The sequence below is a fragment of the Poromitra crassiceps genome (assembly GCF_964638095.1).
Source record: "Poromitra crassiceps genome assembly, chromosome: 4".
Lineage (NCBI taxonomy): Eukaryota > Metazoa > Chordata > Actinopteri > Beryciformes > Melamphaidae > Poromitra > Poromitra crassiceps.
The window spans coordinates 8,580,654-8,595,248 of NC_139626.1; the positions used below are offsets into that span (position 1 = coordinate 8,580,654).

General features: G+C 45.4%; 1 protein-coding gene across 4 annotated transcripts; it reads left to right on the top strand.

Annotated features, from left to right (window-relative positions):
* Positions 1-247: 247 nt before the first annotated feature.
* unk (unk zinc finger) lies at positions 248-14,592 on the top strand (the record flags this gene model as incomplete). 4 transcript variants are annotated; one of them, XM_083635381.1, is made up of 15 exons in its annotated part: positions 248-396; positions 1,025-1,234; positions 4,460-4,636; positions 4,748-4,884; positions 6,026-6,161; positions 8,334-8,451; positions 9,118-9,202; positions 9,351-9,658; positions 11,240-11,305; positions 11,692-11,875; positions 12,013-12,114; positions 12,246-12,431; positions 12,526-12,719; positions 13,907-14,167; positions 14,433-14,592. In XM_083635381.1, the coding sequence occupies 15 exons, from the start codon at positions 248-250 to the stop codon at positions 14,583-14,585; spliced, it is 2,466 nt and encodes an 821-aa protein (XP_083491507.1). In that variant the 3' UTR covers positions 14,586-14,592. The 4 variants fall into 4 exon arrangements, with proteins under 4 accessions (XP_083491507.1, XP_083491509.1, XP_083491508.1 ...); XM_083635383.1 differs by having other exon boundaries at positions 12,526-12,710; XM_083635382.1 differs by having other exon boundaries at positions 4,748-4,878.
* Positions 14,593-14,595: the final 3 nt, after the last annotated feature.

Genomic DNA, 14,595 nt, shown 5'->3' on the forward strand with positions numbered 1-14,595 from the left:
AGGTGTGTAGTAGCACTGTGATTAATAATTGCTGTGTATAATGTGTGTTTCTTGATCTTCACTGTAGTTCAATTAGTTATAATTGGACTTCACCCCCCATAGTTCCGTGCGGTGACTGCTTCTACTTCCTCCTGCCTGGCCTGCGCAAGCTCACATCATTGTAGAATGCGGATTTCGAAGCTAACAAGAATAGTTAGCCAGTAAGCTAAAAACAAGGTTCTTGTGGATAGGCTTCAAACGGGGGAAAATGTCTAAAACACACACACAGCCCCCGTCATCTTCGGGAGGGACGACTACCGGGGGGGCATCCTCGTCTTCCTCATCTTCGCCCGCAGGGGGCTCGACGTCTCCCGCTACCGTGTTGAACGTACAGCCCGAGAAACCTCAACATTACACGTACGTACGTAGCTAGCCAGCTAGCTGGATTAGCTAGCTAAAGTGTACACAATCTCACGTGCACTTGCATATAGCAAACTACATTTAACTTGTATGAATAAAAAATAAGTTAATGGCAAATTTGCTATTGTTAGACATTACCTAACCATTGCTATTCAGTACTAATTTACATTGTGCATAGAAAGTTTGGCAGGTCTCGTTAAGGAGGCCTAAACGTTAACGTTACTCACTACTTGTTACACACTTTGTGGCATTGCATAAATCAAGTTGTGTCTGTGTCTGAAATGGTCTGGATTGGAATATGTATTGGCCCTGTTCAGACCTGGTTAAAGACTTGTATTAAATTAACGTATAAACTACTCGGGGATCTTCAATTATGCCTGTAGGGAAATTGGTTCGTAGCAGCAGAATGTAACGCTAGGTAAGAGATAAGAAGACAAGCAGACACACACACTAGTATGGAATAAATTAGCCTTATTACAACAACCAGATACATTGAAAATAATACTGCAAATAAAGAGGCAGTCGGCCTCTTCCTTGCTATTTACAGATGGAAGTGGGTGTAGTTTGCTGTAAAATGCAATACATTTGTCAACAATTCCCTTCTCCCTCCTTGTTTCCCTCCCAGATATCTGAAGGAGTTCAGAACTGAGCAGTGCCCTCTGTTTGTGCAGCATAAATGTACACAGCACCGGCCTTTTGCCTGTTTCCACTGGCACTTCCTGAACCAGCGGCGCCGCAGGCCCATCCGCAGACGGGACGGGACATTCAACTATAGCCCAGACGTCTACTGTACCAAATATGATGAGGGAACAGGCACCTGCCCCGATGGAGATGAGTGAGTGCACCTAAGATCTGAGTTTCTCTCACTGCACTCTGCGTAAGCCCCCCCTCCCCATTTGACAAGATATTATCACAGCCATTTTTTGTTGGTTTAGTATTGAATTCTACAGCTGTCAGACTATAGCTGTCAGAGTCTAACGTATACTTACGATAGTGATCCTTGTACATTTTATAATTGGTATAATTTGTAATGAATTAAATGTTATTGAAAATAACTATTTTGATTTTGTTGGGGACACCCTGGAACCCTATTAAGGTCTCCTGACCCTGTGGTTCTCATAGAGCTCTTTGGGAACCACACAGGGTCAGAAAACTAGGAATTATGAGCAGTTATGGAAGAAAGAAAACCAAAACACCAATATAAGTCATAGTTTAGATTGTTTTTACTATAAATGGTGTGACTACCCTCCCGCTGTCCTGGCTCATCTTGCAGGAGCCTTGTGCTTTGGCCCGGTGTGCTTATTGGGCAGAAGACCTTCAGACCATTCAGTCTCTCTCTTCCTCCTCATTAGGCACATTTACAATACATGGAGCCTAGTAATCTGATTGTAATAGGTTTAAAAGCCCAAACAGATTAAAAATGCTCCATATAAACACCTCAATCAGATTAAACACTATAAACAGGCCCAAACCGATGGATATTTCAATCGTTTGCAGAGGGGTAGTAGTTTAAACCTTTTCATAAACCAAAAATAAAGAAAAATGTTATGTAAATGGTGAAACTGATTACTCTCTGGCTGCGTTCTTTCTGGACATGCCCATGATGCCCTCTTGACGCAAAGGGGACTCCTACCTGCCTGCGTGCGGCAGGAGAGGAGCTGCTGCCAGAAGAGTTATTTTCTAACTGTGTGTGTGTGTGTGTGTGTGTGTGTGTGTGTGCGCGTGGACAAAGTGGAGATTTTCAACACTCTGGCGAGGAGAAAGAAACCCACACAGAGTAGGCTATAAAAGCTCCAAACATTTTCTCGTCAGGATTCCGTGTCTCTCATTTCCGTGTGACGGTCCATATAGTCAACATAAATAGAGGACAATTGACTAAAGAGTACATCCCTTGCATCATCATATATAGTACAGTAGAACAGAAAATGAATCTTAATTTTCAATTTCACATATATCACATTGTAAACAGAGTCTAACTCCTTCAAGGGTAGCATTCAACCTGCCAGTCTCTAGTGTTAAGGGAAGAGTTCCAGAGTGTAAGTGAGCACACAGAGACCTTTCTCGTCTATCCAAATCAAACTTCACATAGGGCTCTACACAGTCACTTTCTTTTATATGAGACGATAGGTTCTTAGCTCTGGTTTTATACCATAAGTCAACAGGCCATTTATCTTTATACAAAATAAACATATTACTCATAGTCTCTCGGATATCACAAACTAACCCTGCTGTGAAAAATAAATGACAAATCCTTCAAATTTCAATTCATTTGCCCAGGGATGTCTATGGGCGATGTCCCAGTTAAATATCTGTTTAGTGAGTCTCCGATCAGACATCCACACAAGAATATTCCAGAGTCGAAGCATTTGACCTTTGTATCTGATGTTTGGGGATTCCCATCCCATATCCCCACTAATGGCCAGAACTGATGTTCATTTATGAACTCCTAGAAAATAACGGATAGCTCGGTTTACTTGAGGTTTGCCGTTATCCAGTACATCAGCACTATTTAATCTCTGACATAAGGAAGCTTCCTACATTTGAATCTTTTTGAATTGTTTATCTGATTCAGGTGATTGTACAGTTGGTTGCATGACAAAGCAATTGTTATAAACGCCCCTTTTCAGATGGGAGGAAAGTCATCGAGTGAGGATACACCCTGTTGACGACTGTCAGTCATGTCAAACACTTCAGATGAATAGTCTCTGATTTCCATTATTCACGGTGGACATCAGCACTTGAACATGGCTGTTCTCCCACCCATGGGTCTCATTTAGAAATGTGTATGAGTCATTGCAACCTCAATGACAACCATCGGTTGGCATTTAAAGACGAATGCAAATGTAAAAGATGTATGTTGATACAGGGCCAGACTGTGATGTCTTTGACACATGCTGATGGCACAATGAGCTATTCAGATGATTCCTTTCCTAGCTCTGTGCTGAGAATGGCTTTAGCACAGAGAAAGCGAAAATACACCCAGAGATGGAAAGAGCACTGACGTATTTACGCTACCAGTCAAAAGTTTGGACACTGGCATTTTTCATGTTTTAGAATAATAGTAAAGACACCCAAACTTTGAAATAACACAAATGGGATTATTCAGTGACCAAACAGTGTTACAATAAAAAATATATATTTTAGATTCTTTAAAGTAGCTCCCCTTCGCCTTGATGGAAAGGCAAAGGCTTTGGAAATCCATACATAGGCATCAACTTCACTGTTTATATTTGTCTTAAAATCTAGCATTTAAGCAGAAGCCTGTAGATCAAAATGGCTTTAAGATCATGAATATCAGGTGTGCCAAAATGTTGACTGGTAGTCCTATGTACGTATATATTATACAAAAAACTATTCAAGTCATTGTGGCAGTAAAACTAACTAACTATCTATCTATCTAAATTTGGCAATGTGGGCTCTGTTTCAATTTTTGTCCCACTGATGATGTCATAGTGACATCACTGATGATGTAATCAGTGATCTCATAAATCACTGATGATGTCATCAGTCATGTCATAAATCACGGATGATGTCATCAGTGATGTCATAAGATGCAAAGTTGTGACATCAGCGATGTCATAACAGCACAGCGGTCGAGCTGCAGGGCGGGCTCGGCCGTGGCATTGTGACATCAGTGATGTCATAAGAGCAATTGTGATGTCGTCAGTGATGTGAAGTTGTGACAACATCAGTGATGTCATAAGAGCAAGGCACTCAAATCAGAGAATTTTGACTTTTTTTCTTAAAAACGTACTCAAAACGATTAATCGATTATCAAATTAGATATGGATTATTTTTCTGTCGATCGACTAATCGATTAATCTTCGATTAATCGTTGCAGCTCTACTTACAATAGTATATTTTGTCAACAATACTGCAATCAATCAATACCGCATCACAGTCTTCATCAGCTAAGACCTTTAAAATGGAACAAGCATTTCACTTTTATAGGGCTGTAAATTGTGTAGTGTGCTGTACAGCAATAATTTATATGCTGTAACACACATCTGTCTGTATGTATCCATGTTTTGCATATAATCGACTTATGCGTGTATTCCAGATGTCCATTCCTGCATCGAACAGCGGGGGACACAGAGCGCCGATACCACCTCCGCTACTACAAGACCGGCTCGTGTATCCATGAAACGGACGCAAAAGGCCACTGCAGTAAAAACGGCTCCCACTGTGCCTTTGCTCACGGATCACATGACCTGCGCAGCCCCGTTTACGATATCAGGTACACCGGGGAACGTCACTTTCAAACGAAGCTCGCCATCTTTTGCCGTCGTATGAGTTTTATGTGTAATTGTGTTTTCCGAGTGTAAACTTTGCCGTGTGACTTTTCCAGGGAGGTGCAGGTGATGGAGTCTCAGGGAGGCTCGGGGGCGGCAGAGGGAGGCGGAGGAGACGGGCAGTCGGGACAGGCAGCCAGCACCGCCCTTATAGAGAAGATCTTGAGTGAGGAGCCACGCTGGCAAGGTAAAAGTATGATGTCGCTTTACATTACATTTACGCCTGGGGTTCCCAAACTTAAGAATGTGCCCACTTTGAAATCAGAAAATCTTACGAGGCCCACCCAACCCTTTAATCGCAACTCTGATCAGCACACCAGACTAAGATGAAGTATTTTCCCTTTTTTTTTTTTTTTCATTAACGGAGCATGTGAACTTGGGCATAAGGGAAATTAATAATCCATCCACATAGAAAAATTGAGGCAAAATGCCCAAAAGCCAGATTGTCAACATTTTCACTCATCAGAAGTATTTGCATGCAAACACATTTGTTGAAACAAAATGTGATGAGCAACAACAGAAGAAATCAATCCACAAGCTATTAATGCTATTTAGGCTGTGAAAAATGCTACGTGATCTGTAAAGGGGAGACTCGTGGGGTACCCATTAAACCAATTTTCATTCAGATAAATTGAGCTGAGAGGTCAAGGGACTCCTTTGAAATAGTTTTCCCTCACCCAAATTTAACCTACATTTGGAGCGTTATTTAGCTTCCCGACAAGCTAGCATATTATGCTTGATAGCAATGGATGCCTTAGGTCTTCTAGTTTCTTCTGATAACAGGATCTCCACTGTAGCTTTAAAACTGACCCTGCTGCAGCCATTTGATTGCCCGTGAAAATCAGGAGTGTTGACAGACCACTCGCGGCCCACCTGTAGTACCTCAACGGCCCACTAGTGGGCCGCAACGGCCCACACTTTGGGAATCACTGCATTACGCCATTTGTTTTTGTCCAAATGTTTTTGTCCAAAGTGTCTTGTTTTCTTCTGTTTTTGAATTCCTATGTATGCCCACCACTTTGGAGAAAACCTTTCAGATGGCGCACACACTTCAGAAAACTTGTAAATAGCCGAACATGCCCTTGATTGCCTTTTATTGTGAGTGGGGGTGGGTACTTTGATGCTCATCCATCCATGCTTCTCATACCTGGTGCATCACCATAAACACAGTGACCAACAGCTCCTCTGGTGTTATTGGTATAGTAAAACCCATCAGCACAGTTTGAACTGTCTCCAAATCATTTTACTGTCAAATGACTTGATGTGATGTTTCTTGACCAGCCCTGGTCTTCTGCCTGCCTCATGGTCTTCTCCCCCTGTGTGTCTGTCTTTAGATAACACCTACGTGCTGTCCCATTACAAGACGGAGCTCTGCAAAAAGCCACCTCGCCTGTGCCGTCAAGGTTACGCCTGTCCGTACTATCATAACAGCAAAGACAGGAGGCGCAGTCCGCACAAACACAAATACAGGTATCCCATCACATCACGTCAAAGAAAGAACCCTAAAGCACGTGTCAATTAACATGTCTTGTTTCGGTGATCCGATCACAAATGGACAGCTCAAAGTACGAGTTCACACCTAAGCCGTTTTCACACATGCGTACAGGAACATTGCCTGTAAATCAATAACGGCTGTTTCCCAGAATTTCCCTTCACACCTGAGGGATCACATGTGTGAAAATAGCCGTCAAAGAAGCTGTATGTTGCGGGGCGGGGGGGGGGAGTGGGCTGGGGTCATGACATATAAACTGTGCTGCAAGGGGCCAGAGGCAGTCAGAAAAACAAACAAACATGGAGCCGGCGTCCACTCTTTTGATAATATTGCTGACGCGCTTTTTCCTCAAACGTAGACAGCGACGTAGACAAATTAAGGCGATAGTGAGAACAGCCCGCAAAAAGTCGCAATGAAATGCCATCATGTGCAGCACTGAGTGCGCTTCCACTCCCAAACGACCGCACATCAGCACATGAATGAACCATCAAACCCGCCTGCACTGAATAGTGCCGCCAGCTCTCAGCCCTGATAGCCCACTCAGCCCTGAAAGCCCACTCTGCGCTGACTCCAATGATTAGATTATGCACGCTGGAACATTAAGCACCGTGTGTACACCTCGCCCATGAGAGAAGGACCGGCAAATGACTTGACAAGTTTCACACTTGAGTCGCTCTGCCAGCATACCGGTCCTGTCACTACCTAGGAGGTAGTAAAAGATCAGCGATCGCGAGGGCGCGCTTATACCGGAAAACAACTTTCACACATGAAGGCATTACACCGCTTTCTGGTCATTTCCCGGTATAAAGCGCATGTGTGAAAACGGCTGTAGACTCCGTTCTCATTCTCCTAAACGCTTTGCTCAGTCAGATACTGGGGACAATCACCCAGCTTTCGTTGTTAAAACTGGGTGGGAAAAATTGCATTGTAGAACCAATCCAATGCCTTTTAGGGCAGTGGTTCTCAAATTTCTTCACATGAAGGACCCCTAAACTGACAAAATTTAGACCACAGACCCCCATTTGATAAGATTTTGTCCCACGGTCCCCCCATATGATAATAAGATTGATGCTTTTACAGTAGATGTTTTATTACAGAAAGTGTATAAAACCCATGACCAAAATAGTCATTGTGTTACTTATGAATGGAATTATAGCAAAAATAAATTACCCCCCCTTTTTTCTGGGAACCCCCTCAAGGACCCCTGGGGGTCCCCAGACCCCCATTTGAGAACCACTGCTTTAGGGCACCCCCCTTCTTGCAGAAGGGGCGGTGACATGCAGAAGTCATGCTTGTAAACGGATCAAACAAAATCAAATAATGTAAGGTTGCTCGGGAGTCGGGACATCCATTTTCAATGTTTTAAAAAGCTCTCTCCGTGTTACAAAGTGATTCGCTGTATGGGGCAGTGGGGGGAGAGCATCATCCCGTTGACGTGACAATGGGGTGTAGGGGTTTTCGTGGCCCTTCTCTCTGCCATTGTAGCAACTGTCTTGCAGTAAGAAGTCCCCAGACAATTGGTAGACAGAGATCTCCTATTGTCTGGCATCGCGAGAGTAGTTCACACCTGCCATTAGAATGTGTCTCCACGTGCATCTCAAGTGACCACTTGTGATCGGATCTCACTTCCTTGCTCTATATGCAAATAAACACGTATATAATTTCCATTTGCAAAGCCCAAATGCAATGCTGTTTTAACCAGCGGGAGGGAGCAATGAATGCACTAAACTAAACTAAACTCCATTGAGGCCCGCGAGGGCTCAGTCCACAAGTCTGGGGGGTGGACATTTCTATTTGGCCCGAGTCTCTTCTTCTGTGGCGAGTTCCGTCTTCTTCCTTTTGTCATGACGCCGTTGGCGACGTGCGAATGAGTACGGACGACAGTACTTGCGCTTACGCAGAGGATGTCAGTTGAGTAGGCAGTCCTTCAATGTGGCCCAGGACACAAGCATAAGAACGTGGCCACCTGCGGCCCGGACCACCTCCGAATGTGGTCTGAGCAATCAGATCTCAATGCGTCTTCGATGCATGGTGGGTGCGTACACACCTGTACAAGTTGCCCACTTGTGATCCGATCACCCGTGTTAAACCAGGTCTGCACAGGCCCCAAAGAGTGTGTGAAAAAATGCTGTGTGTTCTTGCCGCCGCAGAGCGTTGCCATGTCCATCAGTGAAGCACAGCGAGGAATGGGGAGACCCGAGTAAATGTGAGGGAGCGGAGGGATGCCAGTATTGCCACACACGCACAGAACAACAGTTCCACCCTGAGGTTTGTCACTTTCAACAGTGTAAAGATAAAGAGAAAAGTGCCCTTTATTGATTATTGAAATTAATTTCATTAATGGGACATCTGTGTAGTGCAGTGGTAGATTCCCTGCCTATCAACACGGAGGATCGCAGGTTCGAGCCCCCGTGTTACCTCAGGTTTGGTCGGGCGTCCATACAGGCACAATTGGCCGTGTCTGCGGGTGGGAAGCCGGATTAAGGATATGTGTCCTGGTCACTGTGCCGCCTCTGATCGGTCGGGGCGCCTGGTTGGGGGGGGGGGGCTGGGGGAAATAGTGTGATCCACCACGCGCTACATCCTGCCGGTGAAGCTCCTTGCTGTCAGGTGAAAAGAAGAGGCTGGCGGCTGCACATGTATCGGAGGAAGCATGAGCTAGTCGACAACTCTCCTCAGATCGGCCGAGGGGGTGGGTAACGACTGGGATAACCTAGCAGCGCGAATTGGACAAGTACAATTGGGGAGAAAATGGGATGGGGTGGGCTGGGGGTAAAATAATAATTATTATTATTATGATTACCGGTATATTATTATTATTATTATTATTATTGTTATTATGATTATTATTACTATTATTATTATGATTGAGTTAATGGAAACTGCACAGCATCACCAGAGATCACAAGAGGTTGTTTTCTTCTTTTGCCACAGATCTATAAATCCACTAGGTGCAATGACATGCAGCAGTGTGGCAGCTGTCCCAGAGGGCCCTTCTGTGCCTTTGCTCATGTAGAAAGTAAGGCTGCACATCTCAAAACACTACCCAACAACCATCTGATGATTCATATTCTAATCATATATTTCTACTTTTGGTAGAACTTTTTTTTTTTTATTAGCAATGTCCTCCTCAGAATTTCTCACAGATGATTCTTGCTCTCTTCCAGAGCCCTTTGTTGCTGATGAGCCGTCGTTCCCCACACCCAGCTCCCCTCCACCCCCCAGACCCCCAGACCCACTTCCCGCCCAGGACGCCTGCTCGAATCCCAGCGTGCACAACATGGTGCCGCGGCCCGGGTGCGGTTCTGTCGGGGGCCCCTTCTCCCCTTCTGCAGGGTCTTGTGTGGCGGAGCAGGGCCTGCTGGGCCGGGTTTTGTCTCTGTGTGAGGATGTGGGCGGAGGAGGAGAGCCTCTGTCTCCTTGGGCTGGAGAAGGGGGTTACGGCAGGGCACCGGGATTCGAGAGAGAGGATCAGGTGAGGAATCTGCGATATAGGGCATATGGAATACTAACAGATGAAAAAAGTCTGGATTTTTTTTTAATTTAATGTTTAATTTCATTGATTTAACAGGGAAAAACACATAAAACACCATAAAGGTCATTAAAATACTTTTGAGCTCTACTCAGTAAAAAAAATGCTGGGTTGCAGATGGTTCCTGTCCTGCAGCAAGAGAGAAAAAAAGTTAAAGTGACAGATATTTAGCAGAAAAAGATAAGGGGGGTGGGGCACTGGCTGAGGCCTTCTCTGTATTCACCTTATTCACCACGCCCACTTTTTCTCTCTTCCGTGTTCAACGCAAACGTATTTGTTCTTCCGGTTCAGCGCTAGTTGCCTAATGTGGCTAATATTAGCCGCTAGTTAGTTATGTTATATGGCAGTAAAATGCCACTGAATGACCAAATTGATATAACTTTTAACCATTTCGAGTAAGACTGTTTCCACACGGATCACCAGCGTTAGTTTGTTGTTTATAACGTGGCTATATTCATAACGTTTCTATCTCGGATGCGTTATTTCGAATCCCACATAGATTACGCGCCTGGCGCAACCTATGTGGGTTTCACTAACGTCATCTTTAGAGCACAATATTCCTGGAATGCAAGTTTAACATGTCCTCTGCATTCTTCATAAAATTAAGATATTACGGGTTGTTTTATTTTGTATGTTACATATTACATACTTATTGGCCAAGATATGTTAGTTTATTCTGCCAGTTTAGGAGGGGACTGTGGGCGGCCATCTTGCCTGCGGGGTTTTTGGCAAGTCTAAAACGGAAATACTGTTACGAAATGACGTAATGCGGAAGCGTCCATGTGTGGGCAAAGAATAAGGTGAATAGAGCTTGCAGAGTTACGTCACGCAGTGTTGCCATATTTGTTGAATACCCTATGCTGAGAACAATGTGTGACCAGGGCCGCTGGAAGACTTTTTAAATAGATAGATATATAGCTTTATTTGTCCCGTAGGGAAAATAAGGGTATTTTGGCGGCGCAAACAATTTGGACGTTTTTTGGACGTTTGGCTGTTTTTTAGCCATATTTAGAGGAATATCTAATTTTAAATTAACATTAGGATTATACTGTTGTGATGTCATTATTCAGTATTTTCTCCTTTTCTCACTCACTTTCATGTCACCACCTTCTCTCCCTTTAGGTGGTTTTATACTACAACAGACAGCAACACAGGCAGAAACACTGAACTTATTATTATATTTTATTATCTTATTATTATAAACCAAACATCAAAAATAACATCTCCACCCTCTTTGCTTTGCTCATAGTCTTCAACTAAACCCTAAATATCGCAGTATAAAACATGTAAAAAACATTTTAATTATATATTTTTTATTGACATTGCAATTCCAATACAAAACAGCAGAGGGTGCTGGGTTTCTCAAGCTCTATTCTATTGCCTCATCAGCCAAGTCGGTGGCCGCAGACCTGCTCCCCCAGTAGGAGATTTTTGTTGCAGATGCAACTACACGTTTGTTGCATTTTGCTTGTCCTGCTTGTTTTGATGTTCATGTCGTCATCAGCATCTTGCTTGTTGTTTCAGGCCAAGCAAAGGAGTTTTGCTCTGGAGCAGCGCAGCAGAGAAATGGCATCGGCTCATAGCAAACAGGTAGAATGACTGCTTTGCCTGACAATGATCAGCACTCACATCTACACAAGGGTAGTTAGTGGGCTAGCAGAAACCTAGGATACTCAAGCTATTGTCTCCTAGCTATTGTCTGGAGACTGTGCTCCAAATAATACCAACTAAATATGAGGGTACAGATGTGTCTATTCAACGCTTTATCCTTTTTATTTTACCCCCCCCCCCCCCTTATAGACATGAATGGCTGAGTGAGTAGTTGATAAAACCGTCTTTTAAAAACAGTCTGCCTTTCAACCTGAAGCAAACACACTTGCAGCTGCTTTCCACTAGTCCACACATGTTCTCCAGGAAACAGACTTTTGTGGGTATGACTGTAATCCTGCTGCTGCCATGCATCCTGTCTCCTTCAGGACTTGCTGGTGTTTCTGCCGGTGGGCAGCCCTTTGAGTCTGTCCTCCAGCATCCCCTCCAGCCTGGCTGCCACCCCGCCCAGCCCCGCCCCTCCCGGACCCCCGGGGCACGGCGTCACCTCAGGCATGAACGCCAACGCTCTGCCCTTCTACCCCACCAGCGAGACGGTGGAGTCAGTTGTCGGTGAGTCGAGCTACACAAATTCCCAAATCTCCTCACGATCATGATCATGTAAGTTGTAATAATGAGCGGTGCTAAAATCTCAAATGGTGCGTTGGTGTTTTATAATGTTATATGTATGTTGTATGTCTCTGTTGTAGAGTCGGCCTTGGATGACCTTGACCTGAATGATTTTGGGGTGTCGGCCTTGGAGAGGAGCTTGGACAGCAGCTCAGCCCTGCCTAGTGTGGGAGTGATGCTGGGTATTGAACACACACACACACACACACACACACACACACACATGCATGTACAAATGTATATACAGTACAACACACATGGACACACAACAACACTCACGCACACCTGATAACTATTGCCCTTGTCCTTGCAGGAGGAAACCAGCTTCAGAGTTCTGCCCCAGTCAATATCCCAGGATCCCTCAGCAGCTCCGCCCCGTTCAGCTCGCCTTCGCCCTCTCCCCCAATCAGACCACACGCGTCCCCATTCTTCTCCACGCACCTGTCGCAACCCAGCCAATCGGAGAGCAGCTTCCTTGGACCAGCTCATAGTTCCTTAGGTCTGTGGAAGTTGATCAAAGGGATACGTTGTGTGTGCGGTGTGGGGCGACATGGATGTTTGCTGATATTGATGTCTTACTCTCTCCCCTGCAGGTCTGAATGGTATGAGCAGTAGTATCTGGGAGCACTTCCCCTCGGGCCAGGGTTCCCCAGGCACCCCTCCCACCCTGCTGCCCTCCGGCCCCAGCCAGGCAGAGACCGTCAGGCTCAAACAGGAGCTGGAGGAAGCTCACAGGACACTGAAGCAGTGGGATCACAACTGGAGGCACACTGCACAGGTACGTCAGGTAGGTAGGTTGTGATTGTGTGTGTGTGCGTGTGTGCGTGTGTGTGCGCACGTGGCTGATATGGCTGCGTCACGTTGAAGGAATTTCCCCTGCAGTGATCATTAGACCTCTCTGGATTAGACAAGCAAGTAGAGCAAACCGGCATCAGCCGTACCAATTTATTGGCAAATGCTTTGGGATTCAAGAAATGAACATTATTCCCCATTGTCAGAAAGTCGGCAGATTTGTCGCTAGTCCACCTTTCAGAAATAAAGTCGCCAGGGGGTTCTGAAAAGTCGCTAAAGCTGCGTTCACACCGACCTATTAAAGTTTTTCGCTGGCATCGAGTTTACATACAAAGTCAATGCAAACGAGCGATTGAGCGTATATTCGCCCGGGAGAAAAATCGCTGGGCGTCAGAGCGACAGAGACAGAGCGATAGGGAGAAAATTCGCTCGTTGCCCGAGATGAAATATCCCAACTCGAGCGAAATTACGCTGGCATCAGTCGCTCGCTGTTCAACGCTGATTGGCTGCCGTGTGAGAGTGAGTCAAGGATCACACTGGCTTGGAACAAACCGCTGGTTTATTGTGTGGCAACAAACCGCATTGACAGCTCATTGACAGGCTGACATGAAGTGAAGTCTGTACTACCGGTATAGAGCTCGCATTAGGAGCACGCTGATAGGCTTAGCTTGTAAACAACTACGGTGGCTCGTATTGGACAAATATCATGACATTGCGTAACGTTATAGCCCCCAGATGTCCGTCAATTATTGTGCCTGTTGATGAGCGATTTAAACAGAGCGACAGAGCGATTCCAAAGGGTTGAATCGAGCGACAGAGAGAAAAATAAATATCTCGGTGTGAACAGCTTCAGTCTAGTAACAAGATTCGCCAAGTTGGCAACCTAGCTTCACTCATGACGGAATTCACTTGAACACATTGTACTCGCATTGGGTTGATAATAGGAAAGAATGTGTAGTTTTTTTCATCATAATTTTGACAACTCAACCTGACTGTTAGTACTCTGTCTTTTTCTGAAAGTTTGTTTAAAGTCGTCCGGTGTCCTGGTTGAGTGGAGTTTGCCGTGTCGAAGCACCATGATTGGCCCGAATGTCCAAACACCAATCACCAGCATTATGCCGATATTTACTGGTGTGATTCATTTGCTTTCTGTACGGGTTTGTTTGCACCTTCTCCCTGTAGTCGTGGGCAGCACTGAAAGCGGACGCAGAGGAGTCTCGCGCCCACGCAGCACGGTTAGCCATGGAGGCGGAGAGAGCCAGGCAAGCTGAGGAGGAGGCGCAGAGGCAGGCCTCCCTCCTGCAGGAGGCGCTGGAGAGCCTGAGGAGCGGAGACAACCCCCATCTAGCACTGCACCAACTCCAGCTACTGCACAGACTGCCGCTGGAGTCGGTCCTCAGCCTGCAGGCCCAGCTCTGTAGCTGTTTACATGCCGTGGAACAGGTGAGAATAACACACTCCTCCCTTTCTCAGTCGTAGCTGCAGGATCAGCAGGTGTCGTCTGACGGTCCGGGGTTACACATCATTATCCTTACGGAACATCAGAATACTTATCACACGTGTACTATTAGAGGACATAGAATATCCTTAATATTTGATAATATCTGAACATGAAGACCACTCTAGTGGTAATCATTACCACTAACATCATCTTTTTAGACAGTCAGTTGCCAATTTCAACTTAGCTGTAAGTTCTGTCTGTCCCAAGGTGGTGTACAGGAAGCAGAGGCAGTGCTGCGTGACGTGTGGGGAGCAAGGCTCGGTGTCTCTGCCCTGTGGCCACGGACTCCAGTGCGATAGCTGCTCCACCTCTACAGAGTGCCCTCTCTGCCCTGAACAGACCCTGGACCAGCTCTCTTGACCTGATCGCA